The sequence below is a fragment of the Pleurodeles waltl genome, chromosome 1_2 (genome assembly GCF_031143425.1).
Source record: "Pleurodeles waltl isolate 20211129_DDA chromosome 1_2, aPleWal1.hap1.20221129, whole genome shotgun sequence".
Classification (NCBI taxonomy): domain Eukaryota; kingdom Metazoa; phylum Chordata; class Amphibia; order Caudata; family Salamandridae; genus Pleurodeles; species Pleurodeles waltl.
The window spans coordinates 1,332,236,975-1,332,251,294 of NC_090437.1; the positions used below are offsets into that span (position 1 = coordinate 1,332,236,975).

Genomic DNA, 14,320 nt, shown 5'->3' on the forward strand with positions numbered 1-14,320 from the left:
CATTGCTGGACTAGAGTAAAAAAAATGATGCTACTCCAGCCATGCATAGAAGGCTCTCATTTTAAGAAGCCTTGCATCAGTTTAACGCCTGCTCTGAGCAGGCATTACATTTTTGACGCAGTGAAGGTGCAGATGATGCAGTGAAATCTTGTAGATTTCACTGTGCCAGTTCTGCATGGGATCTAAAGGAGGGAACACCTACCTACCATGCATTATACATGGTGCAGAGGGGTGGAGAGGGGTTGTGATCAGCACAGCGACGCTGAGTTCAGTGCCACCATGGCTGAGCATTACCCGACTGCCGTCAGCCCGTTGGGAACCATGGTCCCAGTGGTGACAGCAGTTCCCTGGCAGTCTGACCACCAGGGTCATAATGTGGCGGTCGGATCTACTGGAGTGCGGGGTCGGACGTCTCTGCGAGTCTGCTGGTCCTTGGACTGCCAGACTCGTAAGGACCCCCTAAGTCTGAACATAGAAATTTTCATCACAGCTCCTTCCAGAGGCTCTACTGCAACAACAACCCGTCTTCGGACACCACCACTGCCTTACCCCACGGAAATTACCAACTCAGAACATTTTTCTCAAAATTACTTCTAAGTCTGAAAGTAAGTACTGACCAGACCCACTTCTTGTATCTGACCTGTGCTCCATCGCAGTCAAACCGATCTTGTACAACTCGATGCCCACGGTTTATGCTATGATCTTTCAGATGCTATTTTTTACTAGAAATTTGAAAAATTCATAACTGGTTGGATGTTTGTCATTTTGGTGTCAAATCTTTTCTTAACATTTACTTTATTTTCCTAAATTGTGTGGAATTTTACTTATGTAGTTTTTCATGTTATTACTGTTTGTGTGCTGCGTAAATACTTTACACATTGTCACTAAGTTAAACCTAACTGCTTTTTGTGACAACAATACCTCTTAGTGAGGCAGATACATATTAAACATGAAATCACTTACAATGTTCTGCAGAGATGTTTTCTCAATGATCAGAAGAGCTGCATAATTGCCACATATCCCCCCTTCCCTTGCTGCATGTTTTAGTCAACGCTGTGCGTAATTCAGTTAGCTCCTGCTGCATACTTAAAGTTTCCTTTCCCACATGATACAAAATACATCACCTGCCATTCCAAAAGGTTTTGCTTGGATTTGCATGTAATTTGCTGCATCCCTGTGATGCTTCAAATCCACACCAGAAGCCAGTACCACACACAAGAGCAAACCTTTCTATATTGTAATAAGGCTTCCTCTGAAGACTCAAGTGCGTCACTGTTTATACTTCCATGTCTGGAAATGATCACTCATTTTTACTGATACAACACGATCAAAGTGCAGGCCAGAGACAGCTTTGTGCATCTCTGTGATGCTCAGGTTCAGTTGAGACACCAAGAGGCGTGGTCACGCCTCTGTACTTAAAATGCTTTTCTGATTGACAATTACTTAGAAGGTTAATAGCTAAGTTATGATTAATTGAGATTGATGGAATGCGTGAATTAAACTCAACCACTGGTAATTACTTAGGCTGCATTCCTCTCAATCATTGTTTTGTCCACTGTGCCTCTTTGGGACCCAGGCAAGTACAAAACAACCTTGGCCCTGCTTCCATAGTAAAAGCCCAGCCCGAATTGCCCAGTCAAACCCCTTCAGATGGGACAATGCCAGCATGATTTCAGTCTACCAAACTAGCTAGGTATCGCTTGACTCATATGGCACTTTGAGCATGGAAACCACATTCGGAACATGTCAGATTCAGTGTATCACTATAATGGAAAACAAAAAAATGATGGGTGGAAAGGTTGCATTAGACTCAGCCACTGGTAATTACTAGAGTGAGAAATTGGGTTGTTGGCTGATGGGGATGTAACTCTACTCAAGTGACAGATACAATTCTTGTGAGGGTGAACCACAAAAAGTAACCAAATTAACCTGTGCTTGACCCTCTGGTAGCTTGGGACAAATGTAGTCAGGCTTAGGGGGTCATTACTAGTTTGGCAGTCGGATACATCTGACAGCCAAATTCCCAATGTAGAGACTGCCACGGTGCTGGCGGTCTCCCATGGGACCCATCACAACTTACCCACTCGGCTGACAGACGGGAACTAAAGTTCCTGCCTGTCGGCCCAGTGGGAAAGGTGCAGCAGCATTGTTCCAAGCTCATGGATGATCCTGCGGCAATGCTGCTGCACGCAGGGTGCACCAGCACCCTTGAAATGCGCACTGTCGGCACAGCAGACAGTGCAAGTGAAGAGGCCCCCCTGTGGCCCCCTGCACTTGTTCTCCACCAGCCTTTTCATGGTGGTCAGACCACCATAAAAAGACTGGCAGAGAACAAAGTTGTAATCAGCAGGGCGGCGCTGACTTCAGCGATGCCCTGGCTGATCACAACCAAGACCGCCGTCATCCCATCGGGATCAGAGATCCTGTTCGAGATGGCTGTCCCCTGACGGTCAGACTGCCAGGGTCATAATGTGGCGGGTGGACTGCCACAGCCGCGGCGGTCTGACTGCCACCGCAAGTCTGGCAGTCTTGAGACAATCAGACTCGTAATTAGGCGGAGAATGCAGAGTAATGTGTAAAATATTTATGCAGCACTATAACAGTAATAAAGTAAAAACACAGCACAAGACAAATCTTATATTAATTTAGGAAAAAAGAGTACATTTCAAATAATTATTTGACATCGAAACAACAAAAATTCAATCAGAAGAACATGAGACATGATTTATTAAAGTTTAAAGTGTAAAATAGATGTAGTTGACAACAGCTCCACGAGGGGGGATACCCTCACAGAGCCGCTGAACAGGATTTGCTGCTGTGGGGAAAAATATATTGCAAGCTGCTGTGAAGTCAGGCTACCAGCAATGCACCTTGGGCGGATCAGTAAGCAGGTAGGTCCCAGTCTCCTCTTGGTTCTCAGACTGGCAGAAAAATTCCCACATTTTGGATGGGATATCTAGGCTCCTTTAGTATTACCTGTGAGAGTCCAGGACTGGAAGGTCACCTCTTGGAGGGTAGGCTCACTGAGGCTGCATCCAGGTGCAGGATCAAGAAGGTTGGAGCCTTTTCTGTCCCTTGGGCTCTGCTCAAGAGGCCAGCTAACTAGCCCTTGGAGTCACTGTGGAAGTCCTGGGTTCAAGCAGAAAACAGGCCTCAAGCAGAAGGGCAGTCTCTGAGGGCACAGGGCAGGCTTCAGGTAGCAAGGCATTCCTCTTGGTATAGCAGGACAGTGCTCTGAAGTAAACGGCAGGTCACAGCAAGCAGGAAGAGTCTTTCCAGAGGTCCAGAAGTGATTGAAGAGTGGGTCTGAGAGCCCTTTTTGTATACTTGATGCTCCATTTGAAGTGGAAAAAGTGTTTGGAATTTCCTGCCTCCCTGCACTGGACCCAGTTTTTCTGCAGGCACAATAGGCTAATGGGGATTTTTTTGTGTGTGAGCTGAGGAACAGTCTTTGAAGTGCAAGTGACCCTATTCACATCTTCATCCCCCATGCTGCTTGAGAAGGCCCTTCCTGACAACACTAACTCCTCTATTGTGTGGCTATCTGGGAGCAATACACAAAGGCCCACTGCAAAATATACCTAGGCATGTGACCCAGAAAACAGGGCTCAGGCACCCAATAGTGAGTGAAAGAACATCCCAACGTATCCTTGCCTTATTCTGTGCAAGGGAGGCCTTCTATGGGCATTGAGGGTGGGTGTTCCCACACAAAACTCATGGATTTTGATGCATCCCCAGATTTACAAGACCTTGCAAAGCTGGGGATACGCCAATAACTTTCACCTCCCCTGGGAGGCATTCTGCAGCATGCATAGAAAGAGGAAAAAGCATTCCGGGATTGTTTTTGTACTCAGCCCCTTGTGGCTGCTGTGATGCCCTCAAGCGCCCATCCAGCTCTGGATAGGCCACCGCCAGTATGCGGGCCATCAGGGGGGCAGGGTACAACGGGCACCCCTTCCTCGTTGGGAGGCAATCCCCAGCTGGGTCTCCGCCCGTGTCCAGCGTCTCAGATCCTCCCACCGTTTCCGACAGTGGGTGCTCCACCTGCCGTAGACCCCCAGGGTCCGCACGTCCTTGGCGATGGCACGCCAGATACCCTTCTTTTGATGGGCGCTGACCTGCAGAGAAATACACACAGAGAAAGGTATTAGTCAGACTGTCCTGCCTCTTCCACTCATGGCACACATGGGGCGCAGCACACAAGCTGCACGCTGCCCAGGGGACATCCACCAACCCCCCCTACACGAAGCCTTCACACACACCACTCCATGCATTCATGCCCCATGCATCGTGCTCACAGTGTACTCACCTGTTGGTCTGGAGGCCCATACAGCAGTCCGTACTGGGGTAGGACCCCATCCACTAGTCGCTCCAACTCCGCCGAGGTGAAGGCAGGGGCCCTTTCCCCAGTCACATGGACCATGGTAGGTTCCAGACACAGGTCACAACAGCGCTTGCAGTGTAGGCCCTCTCCTGTTGAAGGTCAGGTAGCAAGTAAGTGAACAGATAGAAAATGGCAGTGACATCCGCAGTGGTGACGGTATGCCGTACATCACCATTGGCCACTGTACCCCATAGGGCCCAATATTAACCAATGAGGAGTTGCACGGCAGTTCCCGACAGCCTCCCGCAACAGCGCACAACGTCAGCGGAATTACCTCATTTTCACCTGTCCCTCCATACAGGACAGGCGGATGCCATTTCAGGGGGGGGGGGCAGGCGCTGGATTATAACTGCGTCACAGTTCACATTTGGACATACAGGACATATGCCACTTATACATTTGAAATTAACATCATGCATTGCACTGTTGTGGCTACAATGTTCAGTTTGTGACCGGCTCCTCACTCTTTTGCCCCATAGACTGCTACCGCTGCGGATGAATAGGAGATGGAGACATCCCCAGTGTACAGACCCCTGGTGGACTTGGCAACAATGGAGGACAGGCACATTATCCTCACCTATAGACTTGACAGGGCCACAATCACTGAGCTGTGTGCCCAACTGGAGCCTGACCTGATATCTGCGATCCGTCACCCCACTGGGATCCCCCCTCTTGTGCAAGTTCTATCAGTGCTCCATTTCTTGGCAACTGGTTCTTTCCAAGTGACAGTGGGCTTGGCATCAGGAATGTCACAGCCAATGTTCTCAATAATGCTGACCAGAGTGTTGTCTGCCCTGATTAAACACATGTGCAGCTACATTGTATTCCCCCAGATGGAGGATTTGGCCACAGTGAAGGCTGACTTCCATCCAATGGGACATATCCCCAACATCATTGGGGCAATTGAGGGAACACATATTGCATTTGTCCCCCCACGGCAAAATGAACAGGTATTCAGAAATCGAAAGAGTCGGATGAATGTCCAAATGGTGTGCCTGGCGGACCAGTACATCTCCCACGTCAATGCTTAGTATCCTGGGTATGTGCATGATGCCTTTATCCTGAGGAATAGCAGCATCCCAAATGTGATGGCCCAACTACAGGGGCACAGGGTGTGGCTAATAGGTGAGCCCTGGTTCCCACCCAGTGGATGTTGGTGTATGGGTATGGGGTAGGCCACATGGGATAGTGTGTAGCTAAATGTTGTCCCTCCATATTTGCAGGTGACTCAAGTTACCCCAACCTATCATGGCTACTGACCCCTGTGAGGAATCCCAGGACAAGGGCAGAAGAACGTTACAATGAGGCACATGGGCGTACAAGAAGGATAATAGAACGTACTATTGGCCTCCTGAAGGCCAGGTTTCGGTGCCTCCATCTAACAGGTGGATTCCTATGCTACTCACCCAAGAAGGTCTGACAGATAATCGTGGAATGCTGCATAATGTGCATGTTGCTCAGCCTGGCCCTGAGACGCCATGTGCCTTTTCTGCAGGAGGAGGAGGCTGGAGATGGCCGTGTGGCAGCAGTGGACCCTGTGGACAGTGAGGATGAGGAGGCAGAGGATGAGGTCAACAGAACTGCAGTGATCAGACAATACTTCCAATGACACACAGGTAAGACAGTGTTACTTCACATTTCTTTGTCATTATTTAGATTATCTTTGTCACTGACATGCTGTTATTTTCCACTTCTATGCCCACTCACTGTACCCTTTGGTAACTCATTTTGCAGATGTTGGTGCCCCACTATCGCTCCTGGTGTGATCACTGCAGCCAACTACAGGTCTTTCCAATGTGCGCATTACTGTACATTTGAATTGCAATGTTTGAACCTGGTTAAACGAATATATACTTAAATCATTTGACATACTCCATACTTGTATTTTTTCAAAGGCTGTTTATCTACGTGCTAAGAAGTAGAGGGGCAAGCACATTGGGCTGGGGTGATGATAGAGGAAAGTCCAGGCTACAGTTCCAGTCTATTGGTAGCACAGGTGCATTGTCCACGGGGCATAAGAAGGGGATCAATGGCAGTTCAAGGTGGACAGGGTGACAGAGTGGGGAACAAGGGTGACAATCAGGAGAGTCTCACTTCCTGGTGGGGGTCTTGGCAATAGTCTCTGGCTTCTGCCTGGATCGCAGGGAACGTTTGCGGGGTGGTTCACCTTCTGCAGGAGGAGGGGTGCTGGTGGCCTGTTGGTCCTGTGGCGGGGCCTCCTGTCCACTAGGGGCAGTGGAGGTGGAAGGCAGTTCAGATGTCTGGCTAGTGGCAGGGGCCTGCTGTTGTGAGGCTGCCTCCCCCATGATGTTGGCCATGTCTGCCAGCACCCCTGCTATGGAGACCAGGGTGGTGTTGATGGCCTGCAAGTCCTCCCTGATCCCCTGGTACTGTCCCTCCTGCAGCCGCCTGTTCTCCTGCACGTTGTCCACGATCTGGCCCAGCGTATCCTGGGAATGTTGATAGGCTCCCAGGATCTCTGTGAGTGCCTCCTGGAGAGTCGGTTCCCTGGGCCTGCCCTCCCCCTGGCGCACAGCAGTCCTCTCAGTTTCCCTGTTGTCCTGTGCCTCTGTCCCCTAAACTGTGTGCCCACTGACACTGACCCCAGGTCCCTGATTGTCTTGGGGGCAAGGTGTGCCCTGGGGTCCCTGTAGTGGTAGACACACTGCTGATTGACGTGCCCTGGGGACAGAGGTATGGGTACGCTGGGGGGGGGGGGGGGTGCTGTGGTGGTGTTTCCTGAGTGGGGAGGCTCTGTGGTGCTGTGTGACTGTGGTTGGGTTACCGACTGTTCAGAGGTTCCTGATGGGCCAGGTTGGTCATCCAGATCCAGGCGAACAGAGTCGCTGTCCTCACTGTGGGCCTCTTCTGTGCGGGGACTGGACAGTGCTGGCAGCTCTTCTCCGCTGACATTGACTGGGGTACCTGTGGGAATGTGAATGCAGTGCTATTGTTTCTGTGTGTGACATAGTGTGCATTGGTGGGTTGCCCTCTTTGATTGTATTTGTCCTGGCAGCTTTAACTTGTGTGAGTTGGTATATGGTGGGCTAGCTAATTCTCTCTAGTGTGCATGCTTTGGTGACAGGTGTCCATGCAGGTCTGTGAGTGGTGTCAATGTACTGGTATGGCATGCAGGGCTTGGCAGTGGGATGAGTGATATGTGATGGGGTGTGTGGGAGGTGGTGGAGTGATGGGAGTGAGGGTGAGGGTGGGGTTATGTGATGGCATGCAGATAGGGGGGTGATAGTAGTAAAGAGTTGACTTACCAGAGTCCAGTCCTCCTGCTACTCCAGCCAGGCCCTCAGGATGCAGTATAGCCAAGACCTGCTCCTCCCATGTTGTTAGTTGTCGGGGAGGAGGTGGGGGTCCGCCGCCAGTCCTGCAATCTGGTATCTTGAGACCACGGAACGCACCTTCCCCCGTAGGTCGTTCCACCTCTTCCTGATGTCATCCCTTGTTCTTGGATGCTGTCCCACTACGTTGACCCTGTCCACGATTCTGCGCCATAGCTCCATCTTCCTAGCTATGGAGGTGTGCTGCACCTGTGATCCGAATAGCTGTGGCTCTACCCGGATGATTTCCTCCACCATGACCCTGAGCTCCTCCTCAGAAAACCTGGGGTGTCTTTGCGGTGCCATGGGGTGGTGTGGGTGATGTGTGAGGTGGTGTGTGTTGTGATGTGTGAGGGGATGTGTTTGTGTGTGTTGTGTGAGGTGCGTGGATGTTGTGTGAGTGATGGTGTTGATTGCCTGTGGATGCTAGTTTCTTGATGGTGGTTTCTCTCTCTGGCCTTCTGTCGCGATTCTGGTCGTGAGGGTTTGTGGGTGATGTGGGTGGGTGTTTTATATTGTATTCGGTGTGTGGGAGTGGTGTGTGTATGTGTATCAGGTGTGTGTATTTGGAATTGTCTAATGTGGTTGTGTTTTGTAAATGTGTGTGTATTTTGAGCGCGGCAGTGTGTACCGCCAATGGAATACCGCGGTTGAAAGACCGCCGCGTGGATTCGTGGGTCGTGATAGTGTGGGCGTATTCCTGTTGGTGTGAGACGGTGGAGGTTTTGTTATCGCCAGTTTATCACTGACCTTTGGTGTGGCGGACTTGTGTGGGTGTCTAGATTTTGGAGGATTCTGAGCTGTGGGTTGTAATAGCTGTAGCGGTATTCCACCGCCGCAGCGGTGTGTTGGCGGTCTTCTGCACGGCGGTAAGCGGGATTTACCGCCAATGTTGTAATGAGGGCCATTGACTCCTGCGCTAAGGTTAGCAGGGACAGTGACTCCGATCCTAAGACTAGTAGGGACAGTGACTCCTACCCTAAGACTAGCAAGGACAGTGTCTCTTACCCTAAGAATAGCAAGGACTGTGACTCCTACCCTAAGGGTAGCAGGGACAATGTCTCCTACCCTGAGGCTAGCAGGGACAGTGACTCCTGCCCTAAGGCTAGCAGGGACTGTGACTCCTACCCTAAGACGAGCAAGGACAGTGTCTCTTACCCTCTGTGAATGACTCTGACCTCAGCTGCCCCTGCTCCTCCACTATCCCTCATGGCTCTGAACTGTGTCACAAGACAGAGAACTCTCTGACCACAGAGCTCCTGGCTTTGCTCACCTGAGCGCGGTAGTCTTTGTCTCCAGGTGAGGTAGGGACAGTGACTCCTGCCCTAAGGCTGGCAGAGACATTAACTCCTACCCTAAGGTTAGCAGGGGCAGTGACTCATCCTAAGACTAGTAGGGACAGTGACTCCTACCCTAAGACTAGCAAGGACAGTGACTCCTGCCCTAAGTCTGACAAGGACAGTGACTCCTGCCCTAAGTATGACAAGGACAGTGACTCCTGCCCTAAGGTTAGCAGGGACAGTGACTCCCGCCCTCTGTGAAGGACACTGACCTCAGGTCACTGCTCCTCTGCTGTCTGAGGCGTCACAATGCACAGAACTCTCTGACCGCAGGGCTCCTGGCTCACCTGAGCTGGGCGGAGCTTGTCTCCAGGTGAGGGCTGGCAGGGACAGTGACTCCTACCCTTTGTGGCTGACTTTGACCCCAGCTGTCCCTGCTCCTCCACTGTCCCTCATGGCTCTGAGGTGTGCCACAATACAGAGAACTCTCTGACCACAGGGCTCCTGACTGTGCTCACCTGAGCTGGGCGGAGCTTGTCTCAAGGTGAGGGCTGGCAGGGACAGTGACTCCTGCCCCCTGTGAAGGACCCTGACCTCAGCTCACTGCTCCTCCACTGTCCCTCATGGCTCTGAGTGTGTCACAATACAGAGAACTCTCTGACCACAGGGCTCCTGGCTGTGCTCACCTGTGCTGGGCGGAATTTGTCTCCAGGTGAAGGTTAGCAGGGACAGTGACTCCTGCCCTCTGAGCTCTCCCTCATGGCTCTGAGCAGTGTCACAATACAGAGAACTCTCTGACCGCAGGGCTCCTGGCTCACCTGAGCTGGGCGGAGCTTGTCTCCAGGTGAGGGTTAGCAGGGACAGTGACTCCTACCCTCAGGCTGGCAGGGACAGTAACTCCTACCCTAAGGCTAGCAGGGACAGTGACTCCTACCCTCTGTGGCTGACTCTGACCCCAGCTGTCCCTGCTTCTCCACTGTCCCTCATGGCTCTGAGCTGTGTCACAATACAGAGAACTCTCTGACCACAGATCTCCTGGCTCACCTGTGCTGGGCGGAGCTTGTCTCCAGGTGAGGGTTAGCAGGGACAGTGACTCCTGCCCTCTGAGCTCTCCCTCATGGCTCTGAAGTGTCACAATGCAGAGAACTCTCTGACCACAGATCTCCTGGCTCACCTGTGCTGGGCGGAGCTTGTCTCCAGGTGAGGGTTAGCAGGGACAGTGACTCCTGCCCTCTGAGCTCTCCCTCATGGCTCTGAAGTGTCACAATGCAGAGAACTCTCTGACCACAGATCTCCTGGCTCACCTGTGCTGGGCGGAGCTTGTCTCCAGGTGAGGATTAGCAGGTAAAGTGACTCCTGCCCTCTGAGCTCTCCCTCATGGCTCTGAAGTGTCACAATGCAGAGAACTCTCTGACCACAGATCTGGCTCACCTGAGCTGGGCGGAGCTTGTCTCCAGGTGAGGGTTAGCAGGGACAGTGACTCCTGCCCTCTGAGCTCTCCCTCATGGCTCTGAAGTGTCACAATGCAGAGAACTCTCTGACCACAGATCTCCTGGCTCACCTGTGCTGGGCGGAGCTTGTCTCCAGGTGAGGGTTAGCAGGGACAGTGACTCCTGCCCTCTGAGCTCTCCCTCATGGCTCTGAAGTGTCACAATGCAGAGAACTCTCTGACCACAGATCTCCTGGCTCACCTGTGCTGGGCGGAGCTTGTCTCCAGGTGAGGGTTAGCAGGGACAGTGACTCCTGCCCTCTGAGCTCTCCCTCATGGCTCTGAAGTGTCACAATGCAGAGAACTCTCTGACCACAGATCTCCTGGCTCACCTGTGCTGGGCGGAGCTTGTCTCCAGGTGACAGTAAACACTGCCAGGCCCAGCAGAGACAGTTCTCTCTCCCAGCAGGGCTCCTTGCATGACGAGGGTCCTACCCCGGGATGCCGATGACAGTCTCAGAGCGCTTTGAGGAAGAGGTGAGGGGCGCTACACCTGGTCAGGATCCAGACCGGAAGTATGGACGCCCCTGTTCCCCCAGAGGCCCAGGAGGCCTTGCCTCCTAACCAACAGGAACCCCAACAGCCGGGGCAGGCCCCACAGACCCAGGAACCACAGCAGCCGGAGCCACAGCCGGCCTCCCAACCCCAGGAGCCCCCCAAGACCCAGGTCAGCCCCGACCCCCCAACAGACTCAGAAGAAACAGACGAGACTCAAGAAGACCAAACCGCAACAGAGGAGACAGCGGAGGAAACAACAGAGGAAACAACAGATGACTCAAAGAGATCACCCGTCAGTAAGTGTCTGTGTGTGAGTGTGTGCACGCACACGTCTGGGTGTGTATGTGTGCGTGTGTACTCACGTCTGTGCAAATACACGTGTGAATATGTGCACCTGTGTGCCCGTGTGTGCTTGTGTGCAAAGGACGACATATGTCATCTACAGTCCTGAAACATCCTAGCGCACGCATCTGCCATACACCGTTCACAGGCCTCAGAAACCACACAGCTGAGGACACAAGTGGGACCTACAAACAGCCACTGGCAAAGCCAAAAGAACTAGGCTGTTTTTTTTCTAAACGAAAACACTGTCGGTAATTGCGGCTTAGTGATTGGGTGAATGTAAGAATGAGTGAAAGGGTGAATGAATGGATAGACGGGTGAGTGTGAGGATGAAAGAATGAGTGATTGAAGTGATGGATGAATGTGTGAACGCATGAATGGATTAGTGCATGAATGAAAAGATAAGGGTGCGCATGATAAACATTTCAGTGACAACGGCTGGATGAACAGAGGAGTGCATAGGTGCATCCATGTATGAGTGGGTGCACAGTTAGATGAATGAGGACTAGGTAAGCACAAAACTGGCAGAGTGGATGAGGTGAGTGCATGGGCAGTCAAAGCCAGGGAGCCGGAAGTGACCGGTGCCACTGCTGGAGGAGCCTGCCCTCCCCCACTGCTCGTCACACACCCATCTATGCATTAACCCTTCCGTCTCTGCACCCCGCCACGCAGAAAACCACCTACCCATGCACTGAGTCTCTCATTCATCCATCTAATCTTCCATTCATTGAGTCGGGCCGGCTCTTGGGCGGTGCGACAGGTGCCACCGCACCGGGTGCTGACAGGGTGGGGGCGCCAAGGTGGCAAGTATATTATGGTTTTAAAAGCACCTGCTGCTCCATTGCTCGCCTCCAGCTATTTTCAGACAACAAAAATGTCAATGTAACACCAGTCATTAATGTTCTACCTGGAGAGAGATGGGAGTTCTGTCTAGTGGAAGTTTGCACTCATCGTAAGTTAGCGCAGAGGGTTAACATGCCTGCTGCAAAGAACGTGTACCATGCGGATCACAAAGTGCATATAATGTAAATAGCTCACAGTCTTATTGCTTTTCTCAGAGAGATTTTTTTAGGGTGGAGCCCCGAAGTGCGTGCGCTTGCACTTGCATCTTATATGCGAGACGCTGCTGTGTTCCGTAAAGGGCGTGGAGCCCGCCTGTCGCTCACCATTCCTTGGTGTGCGTGGCACTCTTCTTTACAGCCTCGTAATTTGTCAAGGCACATCCGGCATCATTTCCATTCCTCTGTGTGGAGCAGGGATCAAGCACTAATTGATTTTTACTTAATTAGTGCCCGTCCACTGCTCCTGACGTGATCGAGGAACTATTTTGTAATGACTTCCAGTGCCCCGCAAACAGAAGGCTTGTGACTTGCAAAAAACGTGCCCAGCAGGACAAACAAAATTGCTATTTTTTTTTTTTTTAAGCTAACATTATTTTATTTTGTTAAGTCGTCTTTTCTCAGTTTCCACTCGTTTTTTTTTTTTTGTTTTGTTTTTTGCTCGTGGGCGCTGTCGTCCAACGATGACAATGAACTGATTCGAAATATGTGAGCACTATTGCATTGCAAAGTCTTGCCTTAATTAGTATTTCCTTATTCGTTCCTTTTGGGCAGGTAAGGGGACTGAGGCACCGGATGATAGTGATTTGCCCAAGATCACACAAAGCGGTCCTGCGAGGAAGTCAGGATTCTTCTAAAATCAAGTCTCTCGGCTCCACACAAGACAACATATCCTGCCACTGTGCTGACCACAATCACATTTTAATGTGCAGTAACAGATCTAGAATGGCGTTCGCTTAGTGTTTGGAACAATCTAAAATACCCAGAACAGAGCTTTATGTTTTTTGCTTTTAAAAGTATGTTTATTATGCTTCTAAAATAAAGAGGTGCAAGGTCTGCACGTTTAATGTAGCCGAGATGCAATGAATATCGCACGATACACGCAACAGCCGCGTATTCCCATCTAGCAGAGATTAATCCCGACACATGCACTCCGATTTATAATGTTCAATTCTGGCCCTCTGTTTGCTCGCCACAATTGTGAATTGCATTTAATCCCTCACAGCAGCGACAGGCGGCTGACATCTGGCGGTCACCGGTACCTCAGACGTCAAAAGCCGGATCCCAATTTACAAAAGGGAGATGGAATGCAACCACTAAATAAAGACCAGTACAAGATTGTTTGGCACCCTAAGCGAAAGGAAGGTTTGCCCAGTTTACAATAGGTTGAAAGTGAGGCCTGTGGGTTAATTTAGTGACTATGACTGCTTGAACACTCTTGATACGTTTGGGTGGCCCTTCTAGTCTATTTCTCTCGTTACTCCTCCGTGGCTGTCTTGTTTTGGGAATTGTGTTAGCCAGCCACTCTCATGGTGGGTGGTGAAAGTGATATTCTATTGGAATCAGCACGGCAGATTTACATTAGGATGCTAAATGGCAACATTTTCAAGTTTTGCTGCAGATAGAGGAAGAAGGTAAATAGAAGTGCTTTAGTTAAATGCAGGGCCACTGGAATTATGTGGCAGGAAAACACCAAATTATGAGGCAGGCTTGACCTATTTATGCGGCAAGAAAAGTCTGGTTATGAATTTGCAATGCCAATAGCTCTAACTCAAGCAAATGGGTTACTTGCAGGTTATAGGTTAAAATCCTAAAATAGAAAAGGGAGGGATTAACTGTCATCAAAGAGCTGTATGCAAACTGAAAGGTATAACGAGCGCTATGATTTGTTCCCCGGTCTTTCATTATCCTAATGTTGTAAAAAGGGTTCATTTGAGTAAAAAACAATTCTTATTATTAAAGAGAAGCCACAACTATGGTGTTAAATTTATAAATCTGAGTTTGTGCTTCTGCATGACAAGCACTCTTAAACTATACCGCCTACCAGTATGGATGATGTGACGCCTACACCCTGTGGTCCCTTGTCTTATGTAACATTTCCTAAACACTAACTTACAAAGGTAGGATTGATTGTCTCTGTGCTCTGACCTGACACC

General features: G+C 50.5%; 1 protein-coding gene across 5 annotated transcripts in view; it reads left to right on the forward strand.

Annotated features, from left to right (window-relative positions):
- The first annotated feature begins 10,855 nt into the window (after nucleotides 1-10,855).
- Nucleotides 10,856-14,320, forward strand: part of FAM221B (family with sequence similarity 221 member B) — a 46,935-nt gene continuing 43,470 nt past the window's right edge. For all 5 annotated transcript variants that reach the window (XM_069205661.1, XM_069205665.1, XM_069205662.1 and 2 more), the window contains exon 1: nucleotides 10,856-11,279. In XM_069205661.1, coding sequence (XP_069061762.1) covers nucleotides 11,003-11,279 — 277 coding nt within the window. In that variant the 5' untranslated portion in view covers nucleotides 10,856-11,002. The remainder of the gene's footprint in view (nucleotides 11,280-14,320) is intronic.